The 13,775-nt window shown below is 41.3% G+C and overlaps 1 protein-coding gene across 1 annotated transcript; it reads right to left on the bottom strand.

Moving 5' to 3' along the window:
* Window positions 1-9,734: 9,734 nt before the first annotated feature.
* rtn4rl2a (reticulon 4 receptor-like 2 a) lies at window positions 9,735-13,263 on the bottom strand. The gene is made up of 4 exons (XM_086296861.1): window positions 13,074-13,263; window positions 12,259-12,485; window positions 11,902-12,135; window positions 9,735-11,724 (listed from the first exon to the last, which is right to left on the bottom strand). The coding sequence occupies exons 1-4, from the start codon at window positions 13,129-13,131 to the stop codon at window positions 10,864-10,866; spliced, it is 1,380 nt and encodes a 459-aa protein (XP_086152987.1). The 5' UTR covers window positions 13,132-13,263; the 3' UTR covers window positions 9,735-10,863.
* Between the last annotated feature and the right edge of the window lie 512 nt (window positions 13,264-13,775).

The following is a 13,775-nucleotide window of genomic DNA, read 5'->3' on the forward strand; positions in this document are numbered from 1 at the left end:
AATTAACTTTAAGTCCTTGACTGATTCCTCTTGTGGAAAAAATCATTAACTGAACACACAATTTTTTCAAAGGTTTGGAGATATTTTGTGCTATTTTCTATTTTATTCTGATTTGTCCAAATATGAAAATTAAAATAGCTGATTGGCTACTCTTTACAAGCTATATTATTTTTCACCGATGTATTTCAATTCAAGTGCCTAGCTACGTTGGCTACTGTACAACAAATAGGTTTAAGTCAGCCAAGAGATCAAAAACGTAAAATGTACATCAGACCATGTTCGCTTAGAAAAACATTTTTGTACACACTATATTTTTATACTTACACTTAACAATAAATCAAGAATAAAAAAGGATTAAACAATTAACAAAACAATTTTACATTTAGTGTTTTGCTCCTAAGTCACCTCAAAAACTCTGGTAGTTGTTTATCTCTGTGTTTGTCTATCCACAAACACACACTACATACTCTCACCTCAGTCGCCAGTATGCTACTTGTCCCTGTCTATTTTCTGGAGGAGGCTGTAAACCCTGGTGAAAGGATTCTAATGGGGGTCAGCGTGTCAGTGAAGCTGATTTCTGTCCAGTGACAGTGTTGCTGATTTGAGCTGTTGAAGAAATTTTCTGTCAGTAAGCGTGGTTGTTTTGGCCACTGTTGGCTGGCATTATTGCAACTTTCAAATGTTACAAAACTCACATTTAATGTAAAAATGTAATGAACCTGTTTTTAGTCTTCCTTCTTTTTTTAAGGGCACTCGAGCCTAATATTAGCTGGCATAATGTTAGCTTATAATCAGTTGTTGTCTAGCCTGCTAGCTGTCAGCTGTCCAAAGACAGTATGGTTACATATCTACTCTTCTGAAACATGTTTGCGCATGTTTTTTGTGAACTTCAGTTCAGGAGATGAGGCTTGAAGTGAGGACTAACACGATGAGTTGGAAATGAAGGAGGAGTGAGAAGGCAGATTAAGATGAGGAGAAGAAAGGCGCAATGAGAAAGAGGTGATGAAAATATACATGTACAAATTTTAAATAGTCATATATGAGATTTGAAAAATAAACTAATAAGGTGTTTTATGTTTGTGGCCAGTCTCTAGTTACATACATAAAACATAATTAGGCAGAATGACAATGTCCATCTCAGCCAATGTATTCAAGATACCGGGACAACATGTCGCCTTCCACAACCCGGCACCTGCTCCTGTGTTTTTAGCATTATATTATGTTGTTGTTGTTGTTGTCTCAATTTTTAAAAAAAAAAGTTTCCTAAATATACTTAAGTTCAGATCTAGGTGTTGTGTTGTGACATGAAGAAACATTAATACTAAAGACTGACTACAATCATTTTATAATTACTTTGGCTTTAGATCGGTGACATAATTTCAATTCAGTTAAATTCCTTTTATTTGTTTAGCACGAAATCCCGAAAACAGTCACCTCAAGGTACTTTATATTGTATGTTAAAGACTCTACAATAATACAGAGAAACCCCAATAACCATACAACGCCACATTACCAGACGCTTTGGTGACAGTGGGAGGGAAAACTCCAGCAGAGCCATCTGCTGGGCGGGGCGGCCATCTGCTGTGACCGGTTGGGAGACGTGTTGTTGTTTTTTAAAGGTTTGGTAGTTTAGAAAGCTGATAGAGCAGGTCATCTATGAATCAGACGGTTGGTGGTTCCATTTCTGGCTGCTCCAGTCTGTATGCCAAGGTATGCTTGGGCAAGATACTGAACCCAAAGTTGCTCTTCGATGCATCCATCAGGATGTGAATGTGTATGAATGTTCGATAAAAGCACTTAGAGCATGTTTTTATAAATGTGTGTGAATGGAGTGTGCTGTACAAATGACTTTGAGTGTAAAGTAGAATAGAAAAGTGCTATTTAAGATCAATAAAGCACAAGTATGAGCAAATATATGTAAATGAGTGAGACGTTCCTGGTCAAAGATGTGAAGAAGACAGTTTGTTTAAAAGAGCTTCACATGTCCTCTGCAAAGATGAAGTAACCTGCCAGATGGATGACCATCTGAGCTGCACTCGTGAATCAGGCCTTTGTGGCAGAGTAGTAGACTGAAACCACTCTGAGAACAATGCTTATGACAGCCCACTTGGTGGTTTCCAAATTGCATCTAGAGGACTAAGAAATGATTATCTGGTGTATTGAGACAAAAATTTTCTCCTTGGGAAGAACTCCAAGGACTGCAAATGGTTGGCAAATCCAAGCATTGCTCATCGCCTACTAATACGGTCCCAATAGTAAAGCATGATGGCGGCAGCATCATGCTGTGGGGATGCCCCTAAGTGATAGAAACTGAGAAACTGATGGAAGGATGGTGAAAATCAGAAACAAAGTGATCACTGAGAAATGCCTGATCGAGAGCGTACAAAGCCAAAGATATTTGAAGGAGAATTACTGGTCAGTAGTCCACTAAATGTCCTCTAAATCCACCAGTCCTACCAGTAACCTCAAATTAGTGATACATAAGCACAGGCTAAAGAATAAAACAATACAAACTTATTTACAACATGTTACTGTCATGGCACGTGGAAGCTGCCCTTCAAGAATTGTATTTAAAGATTTATACATACTGTAATAAACTAACCAGTACTTTCTCTAACTTTTCACAAATTGTGGATACCCTGGATGTTTTCAGTGTTTACTACACAGGTTTTGTAAAGCATTGAACATATTTGCATAATAGAATTCTGTGTGCTGGAAATAACTGGATGACTTCAAGTTGTTAATATTCAGGCTGAAAAATATGTTTACAACCCACTTTCAAGTATGAAGTGTCGTTAAGCACAATTACAGTGCAAGAAAGATGACTACAAATGACTGCTGACTGAGGCAACACCTCAGTGACACAGCAAGTCATCGGCGGTAGAACAGAACAGAACGTACTGGTGGATGACAGAGGAGAAGAAAAGAGGAGGGAGGAGTTGGCAAGAGAAAGAAAAGAGGTGGGAAGATGTTGAAATGAACACAAAGTTTTATTTGGTGCTCCGGGATGCAAACGTGAAGCTCCATGTGAGTCCAGAAAACGTGGACTAGAGGAAAAACACGAAGCAAGGGTTGGTTAAAACATGTGATGTTGTTATTCTGCGACAGTTATAATCGGTGAAGCACAGTGGAGAATTAGGACACGGAGAAGTGGAAACTGTGGGTAGGAGGACTAATTTATTGGTGCTGTATCATGATTCTGTGTGATAGAGAGATCAGACATGGCCACCCCCTACTTTCTGGAAATATTCTCTGAGCCTTTTTGAGCCTGTTTATTAACACTGGCCAAAAGATTTCCCTGTGGGGCAAACCATGGCTATGAAATAGTTGCATATGTGGAGTACAGCTGCAAACCCACTTTTGGAGGAAATGTTGAATCAATTAACCATTTCTAAAGAGGAGTTGTCTCTTATCTCATTTTATAAGCAAGCAGCCTGCTCATCCTTCCCCCAGTACCCTCCTACATTTTGCAAAAATTAAATCTCACATTAGAGACTTTTGTAGTGTTTAAATCTGTGCTCTCCTCTGTGGTTTAAAATGGGGCACAGCCATTTAGCATGCATGCTTCAGTCAAGTTTTATCAGCAGCTGAGTGAGTGGTAAATGGACTGCATTAATAAGTCTCTTTCCTGTCTTTTCAACCACTCAAAGCACACTACAATGCAAGCTTCAGTCTCTATTAACACATCAGGGTTACTTTTAGGGCTCAACATTGTGCCCAATGAAACTTCAACATCCAGACTGGAGGAGCTGAGGGTTGACAGCTGACCTCAGCTATGACCCTGAGGTACAATAGAGTCTAAGGTGTAGTATAGGTAATAATGTGACTAATGATATTAAGGCTCATATTCCTTCCATGGAATTGATAAAAAGCTTCTTTATTGGTTAATCATCCTAATCTTTTGTTTTACCACAGATTTCAAAATTATGATATCAACTGTTAGCTTTTGTTGTAATTTCTGCTGTTAGATATTACAAAATGTCATCTTTACAGTTGATTTTAATATTATATTGACATGTTACATGTAGGATGCATTTACTGTTAACACATCGGCAGCGGTACTACTGTAGTTTGCCTGTATTTTATTAATATTTTGCTATAAAAGAGGATTTTTAAACAAATTGTCAAGAAAGAAGCCAAACCAGGATCTTTATACAATATTTCAAAGTTTGTTCTTTTTACAAATAATGTGAAATACACGAGAAATAATGTCATTTACCATATTTGGAAGGAAAAAGCATTCATAAAACTGTAGGCCTCAGGAAAATACTGCTAAAGACAGAATAAGCACTTACAGCAACCTTTAAAGTAACTGTTGTAACTCAAACGTTACGTTTTTTGGCATTCTAGGACACAAAATAGATTCCTGGGTCTATATTCTCTGACATAATCGTGCATATCTGTTTGTAACAGATGGCATAATTTGATTGAGTCAGAATTTATCACAGTTACCGAGTTCACCAGGTTCAGCATTGGGTGATAATGACAGGGAGAACTTTACAGTGGCAAAGTAAAACAAGTAGGAAAGGTTGGATAAACATGTCAGAGGACATGATGTAGTAAACATATAGCTTCCTTCCTTCTATGCCCCTCATCTCTCCGTGCGTTTGTTTCTCTTGTCATATTCTATTTTCAGTCCATTGTTTTTTCTCTCCCTTTCTTTCCCACCTCCTCGTCTCGCTCTTTCATCTCACTTTAAATGACAAACAGACCGATGATGTTAGAACAATCTGGGACATCTGTATGTGATTTCATCCATCTGTTTCCTGTGTGTTTTAGCTTCTTCATCTTTGCTTATTTGGTATATACTCAGCGCTCTGCATGGACTCTTTTTCAATCTATACATAAACATCTTTGTGAACAGGCAAATTTTAGTTTAAATTCAAAATTTTCAGGGGGATCAAGATGACAGCAGAGATCCTGACGTACTTGTCACCTCAGAAACACCAAAATACACACTAAATTGCAAATGTTTATGCCATGGAAAGATTATTTTGGGGCCACCTGGCTGGGGAAGCAGGGTGAGTCTGCATGTAGGTGTCAGTGTGTAGTATGCATGTGTGTGTGTGGGCATGCATGTGCGTGGATCCCGCTTGTGTGATGCGATGAGAAACGTCTGTCTCCCAGTGGGTCTCTCTTAAGGCGTACTAGCAACGCCAAATGCTGCCAACGGGGGTGCATTCGCACGTGTGTGTGTGCTTGCACACTTAAGCCTTCCAAATGTTCTCGCTGAAAAGAGATCCAAGTACATGACTCAAACGTCACACCTCTTCTGCTGCTAGCTTTCCGTCTCCCTCTCTTTTACACAAATCCTCATTTTCATCTCATTCTGTTAACAGCGAGCGGTGTTTTTTAACTTCATATTGGCGTCAGTGACTTTTCACTTTTTCCCGAGTGCACACATGATATGAGTAAGAGTGTGCTAACTTTTTATCTGCACAGAAGATGCTGTCTATATTGTCTGACATAACCATGCATATCTGTTTGTAATAGATGGAATGATTTGATTTATTTAAATGAATAGCATCAAGCATCAAATACTACCATTTCCATAAAGTTTAATACATGTGCTGTACTGCTGTTTTTAATGGGCTTACCTTGTGCATAATGCATGCATAACTCTTAACCTTTCCATGTTTTATATGAATTAAGTCAATGAAAATAAAAACTGGCCTCATGGCTGTACAATGGATCAAAAAGCTTTTCTCTCTCAGCTTGTTATAGCAAGCAACTTTTGTTGTCGTCTCTTTGATATGCAAGATATTTCTATTCGTACCGGCTGTAAAAAGGGACAAAAGAAATAATGAACAGTTATGTACAGTGAGATGTTTTTGCAGAAACTGACAAAAAATACTTTGAAGGATCAAAAGAAAGCATCAAACATAAATGTAAAGTAATTTAGAAAATGACAGTGATAGAGCGAATTCAGCTATCAGCCAAACACAAATACCTACAAATGAGAGGTTGAAAGGGTCACATTTCTATTTATCTCTATGAAAAAGGAAAAACCATGTATCAGGCAAGGTTCTTGGTTCAAATAGGAAGCAAAGTACAGAAATATGAGAAGAGCAACAGACATGACGTCAAGCGCGCTTTACAGAAAGAGATGTGTGAAAGCAGGAGCACAAAGACCTCATGTCAAGATGTGAAAAGATCTTCGATTTGTTGCACAGGAATCTGAGAGGTGGTGTAAATTCAGCTGCTCAGCATAAAGTCGAAAGACGTGCAAATTGCGTATGCACGTGAGAAGGTGTGTGTGTGTGTGTGTGTGTGTGTGTGTGTGAGCGTGAGAGAGAGGGAAAGAGAGGGATGAGGCCCAGCAGGTGGAAATAAGTGTGACAAAGTAGTGACGCACTTGAACAAGTGCAGAGAAACGAGCTTCCTCCTCGTTTCTGAGCTGCTCCCTCACTTCTCTTCAATAACTCTGTAGTCATTAATATTCATCTATTCAACATACTGTAGCTTATACAGATACATTCATGCCCTGCCTCCCCACTCTACTCGCTGTGGCTCTGATTTTGTCTGATCTGATGGTTGAGTGACATGGACGTCATGCAATCAAACCCACACAGTTTAAATGGACTCTACGACGAAGTGCGTCATAGAATTTTTCTGCCAAACAAAAGCTTGGAGACCAATAGGAATGTGACGGATGAGCTGTCTGATGTGCTTGTTTCATCCTTATATAGGCATGACAAGCTGTGATTCCACGGAGCGAGCTCTGTGCCACAGAGAGTGGTGTGTGTGCAGCAGGAGTCTGTGACTTTTGCATGTAGCAGCTTTGTGTTTGCACAGATTGAAGTCTGCCACACACATGCTGTTGGACAATGTGAAAAGATTAGGAATTCGTTCCCATATTTGCATCAAAGCAATGAAACTATTTAAACCACTGTTTGTTTTTTGTTTGTTTGTTTGTTTGTTTGTTTTTATTAAAGATGTTTGCAATCTCTACTAAATCATCTATAGTTAAACTAAAACTCCCACCTGCCAAGTAGTTAGGTAATTACCCTGCCAGCTTGATAACTCTGTGCACGGTCCATTATTGCCGCATTCTACTAAAAAAACAAATGCTTCTCATTGATTTGTATAAATTATGATTTAATTTACTTCCAGAGCAACTGGAAGGGATCTCAAAGCACAAAGTTTTTTGGAAACAAGAATTTTGTGTGGGTTTAGTTTATATACAGACTTCATTTCTCAGATACTCCCCAAAACACCTTTTTTTCCTCCCACTTTTCTCACTTATATCCAGATTTAAAGATATCCCCAGCCTGATGAAAGAGTTTAGTAATGTCCACCTCTCAGATCACTGAAATTTCTTGTATTTTCTACAATTTCCTATTCTCTCTGGATTCAACCAGTAGATATGCTACATGCAAAGAGTCCTGTGTGGCTACTTAGACCAGAGAAGTTTTGGGCACAGTGTTTCACTCTTTCTAAAATGGATCATTTATGGTCACCAGAGGATGAATCATAATTACTTTGATGATCTGCTGATGTATGACATCAATAAATGCTTTAGGATTTATTATTTCTTCAAAACCAGACTGTGCAGTTTAGATCTAATAAATCTGGTATGACAAGATTTGTCATACCAGATGTATGGAAAAGGTTAAATGAAAATAGGCACATCACTGTAATACACATCATATACTTTGCTGTAACCTGTCAGCTCGATTATCATCATTTCACTTTCCATGTTTTTGCTCTGCTTTTATTTTCCACCTTTTCTTTGGTCATAAAAGTGTCACAGTGGTAACTTTGAGCATGTATCACAGGATGTCTGTTGTAGCATTAAAGTATGGTGTTGGTCATCTTTCCTCTGAGTGGGTGCAAAATCAATTAGTCCAGCTGTATCCAACATAAGTCAGATTTTCACTCAGATTGAATCTGAGGCTTCAAATGACCGAGTATAATGGATTTCGTTACACTTAAAGTGCAACTTCCTCCCAGACATTTTGATCAGAGGAGAGTGTTTGAGTGTTGTAATAAAGTTTTGATGATATGCAACGTTTCCTTTAATATCAGTTGTTTATTGAAAAATGTTCCAAAGTTTTTACTTTTCTCTTTTTCCTTTTTTTGGCAAAAATAACCCTGTGGCCATAAACAGTGCTTATGATCATTATATTTTGATTACTATCATTATTGGTGTCTCTTTTTGATTATGTGATCTTACTGCAAGAGCAGGTGCTCCTTTTGAGGCAGGTTGAACCTTAAACAGTGAATAGTTTAACTCTCCTCACTGTTCTCACCCCCACATTGCCTGTTCTCTTTCTCTGTTGAGTAGTTGCACCGTTAAGAAAGCTGGATAACTGCCTGGAGGACTTACACAATGGCAACTGTGTCTGTGTGTCCACGTGATTTTGTGTGTGCGTGCATGCTTGCATGCATATGTGTGTGTGCAGTTTGATTGCTTTGGGTGTTTGACTGGACAGTTGCCTAGATATAGAATGAAACACCCACACATTCTTAGAAAATGCTTTGTTAAAACAAGTATGAATTTATTCTTTCTTTATGGTGCATCTTTGAAGAACATCTTTTCTTTTCTTTTACAGTAAAAATAAATACCAAATAAGCAGATTTTCATATAGTATCATTTCTTTTTCAGATACAAAACATAGAACATGCAGACAGAAAAACAAACAAAAATTGGAAATGGTATAACTGGCACTTTGGTCATCTGACAGTGACCTCACTGTCATGGCCACTGAAGAGCACCCGGGCTCAGTTTGACCTCCTCCGTTAGACTGTGAAAGAGACTAAAAAGCTGACAAAGATGACACTGAATATTTTCCAAAGTCATTCCTAATGGGGAACTCAGTTGGCAAAAAAACAGAAAATCTCAAAGAGGAACTAGTTTTCTGTAACCCTTGCAAGGCCAGCTGGTTTGTACGTGGCTCACTACCTCCTACTCTTTCACTCCTACTACATCTTTGCCTTGCCCTACTCACCACCGTCACAGCCAGACATCACCTCCTTTCATCCTGTCTTTACCCTCGAGATCAAGAAAGCTTTAGGATAACAGTGAGTAATTTAAATGACTCTTAGGAAAAAGAGTAGCTGTGCATGAGTACACCTACACTATCTTTCCCTTTTTTCCAAGTCCTTACAGTAAATTGTTTTCAAGAAGAAGCAATTAAGAAACCCTCCTGATGGATATCTCAAATTTTCATGTATAAGGTAACTTCCTGCTGTTTCTTTTGTTTTTCCCTTCTTGTGCTGCTCCATCAGAGCATTTCTCCAGTCTGCTGCCTCAGCACATTTTTCCTGTTTCACCTCATATCATTTCCATTAGTCTTTCTGCATGTCAGTCTTTGAGCCTAAATTTAACTCTGATTTCTGTCTCTCTCCAGACTCTCTCATTGCTCTCTTGGTGTATTTACAAATCAGCCAGTTTGCGCTTTGTCTGTCCATTTGGCATCGCCTGTTGATGAATCACAAAAGTGAGAAACCTACTGACGTACTTGCCTTTTGCAGTGTTGCCTACTTGTGAATCCATTCATCCCCATTTATGCACACACACAGATGCCTGTTAAGTCAGAGCTTTCCATGTGGCCAAGTGATCAGTCCTTTCAGTCCAGTGTAGTCACCACACTTCAGATGAACTGAGACAATTTGTGCACTTTTGATCCCACATTTGTTTTATGATGGTGCATGAAGTGCACCTCAGAATTCCTTCAGTTAAAATATATTCAGCAAAAACTGCCCCAAAGAAAGGAATGATTCAAGAAATATTCAATATATCTTTTTTTATCAAGATCTTCATCTGCATCCAAGTCAACAATCATCACACATTATATCAATATGTCACAGAAAGACATCCAAAAAACAAAATCTCTGGCTTCCTGACAGGAAGCATTCATTCCCTGTGGTTGTCGCAAAACAACACTATATATACAGAAAATGGTGAACGGTATGAGTATAATGGATGGAACAACTACTGATGAGTAGATTTATTATTTGTCGCCTGCAAATTGCTGCTTCTACCGCCAGCACTGTCCTCTGTTCTGTCTCGCTGTTTTTCTGCTTCTTTTCTTATTGCTGCCTGAACACTCCCATCTCCACCCACATCTTCTTCTTTCTAAAGCTGTTTCCTTTGAAATCTCCTCCCCTCCTCTCACTGCCATTTTGTCTCCCTTCCCTCTTCTATGACGTCCGTGCATCTCTCTCTCGTTCCTTTTGCTCCCTCTCAGCCTCACAGTTTTGTTTCCCTTTCTCCTCTCTCGCTCTAAGGCCCTCAACTTCATTTTGCGCCTGGTGCTCTGTCCTGTAGAAGCACAAGCCTTCACAGTTTTTCTGGATCAAGATGAACATGATTGTGATGAACCACAGATATTAGTTTGAACACTCACAGTACACATAACTATTTACATGACACTTTAAGTGGTTACAGTATTTTCATTACTGTGCACTGATTCTAACAGTAATTGTAGCATTTGCAGCAACCAGTTAATTGGATGCACTAAAAGCACTAGTAGTTTTAAATAAGTTGAGGTGACAGAATTGACAACATCATTCACAGCTGCTATCAAATTGCGTTTGTACTAGAGATGGACTCAGCCCTCGTAGCCCTGATTACAGGGCATCATAACATGACATCATACAGGTAAGGCAGAGAAAGCCATACCTGCAGAGCATTGTAGATAAATATATACCTTAGCTGAAGAACTCTTAGCAGCCCTGAAAAGTGTTAAGCCCTGTAGTTGGTAGATTTCAAATCTAACCGTCCCCCCATCTCCCTTGCTGTGCCTTGAGGATTTGCTTACAGCAAAGCGGGCAAAGGGGGTGTAGAAAGTCTAACAGGGATCCTCACAGCCTTTAAAACAGGCTGGAAGGGTAGGGGTGTGGTACTAAGAGTCAGATTCAGCCGAATAGCAGGTGGAGGTTGAGGCAGAGGGTGAAAACAGAAAGGGCTAGTAGTAAAAGAAAAGAGGGTGAGGAGGATCTGGGAGAGGAGGAAGATGGAGGCAGGTCGAACTCAGGTGGACATTCAAGCTCAAAGCACCGCAGGGTGACACCTGAGTCCTCATTGCCATAGTTTGCCCAGTACTCTTCTTGCTCGAGTTTGGGCAGCGCCAGCTCATCCTCTCCCAGCTCATACTTGACTGCTGAGGTGATTGTTGATGGGCCCTTTCCGTACAAACCGGCCTTTACAGTCTCTGAGGCTTTCTCGAAGACACCTTTAGTGGATGACTGGGGCTTGTTCTTGTGGAACCACCAGCGGGTCTTGGTGCTGAAGGTGGTGGTGGTGGAGCCGGCAATGGAGCCAGGGTCAGGCAAAGGGCAGAGGGCGAAGTCCATCTCACGAAGGAAGCGGAGATCCTGGCCACGACGGGTGGAAGGGGAGGAGCAGATGACTTCAGATGAGGAGACACGGGCCTCACGGAACCACTCCCACAGGGCACGGGCCTCACAGCCACAAGACCAGGGGTTGGCATTGAGGCGGAGGAACTCGATGCCCTGGGTGTCCCTCAGAGTCTGGCTGGGCAACTCAGCCAGAGTGTTATTGAAGAGGAAGAGCATTGTCAGGCGGCCAAGGTCACGGAAGGCCCGGCGGTTCACCTGTCTGATGCGGTTGTCGTGGAGGAGAAGGCGATCGAGGTTGACCAGGCCGCGGAACACGTTCTCTGAAAGGGTACGGATACGGTTGCCATGCAGGAACAGCTGACTCAGGTTGATGAGGTCAGAAAAGATGTCATCCTGCAGGAAGTGAAGATTATTCTCCTGCAAATTAGAGAAAAAATGGGGTTTAGGCTGAGAAAATCAGACACAGTGAGTGTGATTGGTAATATTGATAACACGTGTGATGCTGCATGTGAAGGCACATGTGTGGGTGGATGCATGTGTTTCTATGTGTCAGAGTTATCTGTATGCATATGCATGGCTTTCCAGCGCCCCTACCTGCAGATAAAGGAACTGCAGACTGTAAAGCTTGTGGAAGATGTCATGGGGCAGGGCAGTGAGCCGGCAGCGGTGCATGTGGAGGCTCTGGAGCTTCTCAAGGCCACGGAAGGCTCCCCCCTCCAACCTGTGGAGGTTAGGGTTATCCCCCAGGTCCAACTCCTCCAAGTCCCTCAGCTCACTAAAGGCCCCTGCCTCAATCCACGTGATGTTGTTGGAAAACAGCCACAGAACCTGAGGGGAGAAAACGTATTTATGAAATACATTTTTGATTATATTTTTCATTATTTTTAAACTTTCAGTGTGGAAAAGCAACAACTTCACACTGTAGATGCTGCTTTCTTCATTCTTTCTTACCTGAGTTCCGAAGCCAAAAGAGCCAACTCTAAGCTCCGTGATCCTGTTGTTCTGGAGAAACACGCGCTGCGACTCGTACGGCACTCCGACAGGAACAGCGGTGAAGTTCTGCGCCTGGCAGCTCACAGTCATCGGCGTCGGATAGCACACACACAGGTGCGGACATGCCGATGCCGGACTTGGCTTACCAAGGACTAGCCACACCACCAGCCAGAGGGAGAGACCGCCTAGAAAGAGCGGGGACAGAGCAAAGGAAGTGAGTGGGAGCTGTCCATGGTGCGATAATCATCCATTACCATTCAACGAAACATCATGCAGAGTGCATAACGGTAAATATCTGCCTTCATTTTTAGATAAGAAAATTATTTAATTGTTTTTGGCGATTATGGCTTGCATCTACTCATATTTTCTCTTAGGTTTCATGTACAGAAACCTTATCTGTCGCAGTAAATTAAGTTTACACCTTGGCACTACACTTACGCCGACCATTACGCACAGCGTAATCGGAAAGGAATTTAATCAAATCATAGCAACGATTTCTCTGAGTCAAAGAAAAAGCTCTTAACACACTTTTACATCCAATTTAGCTCGAATAAATCACCAAACAGACAGAGAGCTGACAGACTTTCATTTCAATTTTGTATCATCCATCCATATATCAATTTTGGATGTTCTGTTTCATATAAGTCAAAGTACTTCACACATTCTTATATTTTAAAAAACTTTAAAGTGTTCGAGTTCTAAAGCAAAGCAGCATTAACTGTCATTTGAATCCAATGGGTATCCAAAACCAAAGAAGATAGAGAGAAACTTACTTTTGCAGCTGCGCATGATGGAGCATCGTCGGCTCCGAGAAAAAGTAGAGGTTTCCATCCTGAACCAAAGCCCAAAGCGAGTTAGCCTAAGACCGCGAAGTAAAGCCTGCTATCTCCGCTGATGCCCTGGTTCCCGAGTCGGAGCGACTGAGAGCGTGCCGGTTGATGGCTACCAGTGTCCCATATATACTCAAGCACCTTGTCATTGCCTACGGCAGTAGGCACCGTGGAATCTCCTACGTCACTGATCGGGGTCATGAATGAGTGAGGGCGGTAAGAAACGGAAAGGGGAGGGGCCGGCCGTAGGGGATTCTCTTGGAGAGTTTGCTCGCGCGTAAAGGCTGGTTGGAGACGTGCGCTCAGACTCTGTGAGAGGAGGAGACTTTGCGACGCACATTGGGAAAAGAGGGAGGGAGTGCTAAAGAGTGAATGTAGAAGCAGTGTAGGGAGGGGTGAATGAGCTAAGGCACGGTGCCCGGTAATGATGACTGAGTTGTGGAGGAGCGGAGGACGGGTAGGAGAAGAGCGCATAGCTTGTTTCCTGGCTGACGCTTATTATGGTCTGCTTCCGGCGCGCAGCAGCCAGACAGAAAGATACAGAAAAAGACTTAGATGGTCCTGTCTTAGGAAAGAAGGATGCCCCCGAATCATGATTCAACCATAAGGGAGAGCTCGGTGCCAGAAGAGAGTCACTCAAAACAA

The sequence above is a fragment of the Aulonocara sp. 'chitande type north' Nkhata Bay genome, linkage group LG6 (genome assembly GCF_057382095.1).
Source record: "Aulonocara sp. 'chitande type north' Nkhata Bay isolate Kocher_YH1m ecotype deep benthic linkage group LG6, A_spYH_male_GT1.1, whole genome shotgun sequence".
NCBI classification, from domain to species: domain Eukaryota; kingdom Metazoa; phylum Chordata; class Actinopteri; order Cichliformes; family Cichlidae; genus Aulonocara; species Aulonocara sp. 'chitande type north' Nkhata Bay.

Bases quoted from the DNA above. Each gene is read 5' to 3' on its own strand.
- rtn4rl2a (XM_086296861.1), bottom strand. From the start codon at position 13,131: ATGGAAACCTCTACTTTTTCTCGGAGCCGACGATGCTCCATCATGCGC. The intron at 12,486-13,073 runs GTAAGTTTCTCT...CGCTCTTTCTAG, and splicing joins CATCATGCGCAGCTGCAAAA to GCGGTCTCTCCCTCTGGCTG. The intron at 11,725-11,901 runs GTAGGGGCGCTG...TCTAATTTGCAG, and splicing joins TGCAGTTCCTTTATCTGCAG to GAGAATAATCTTCACTTCCT.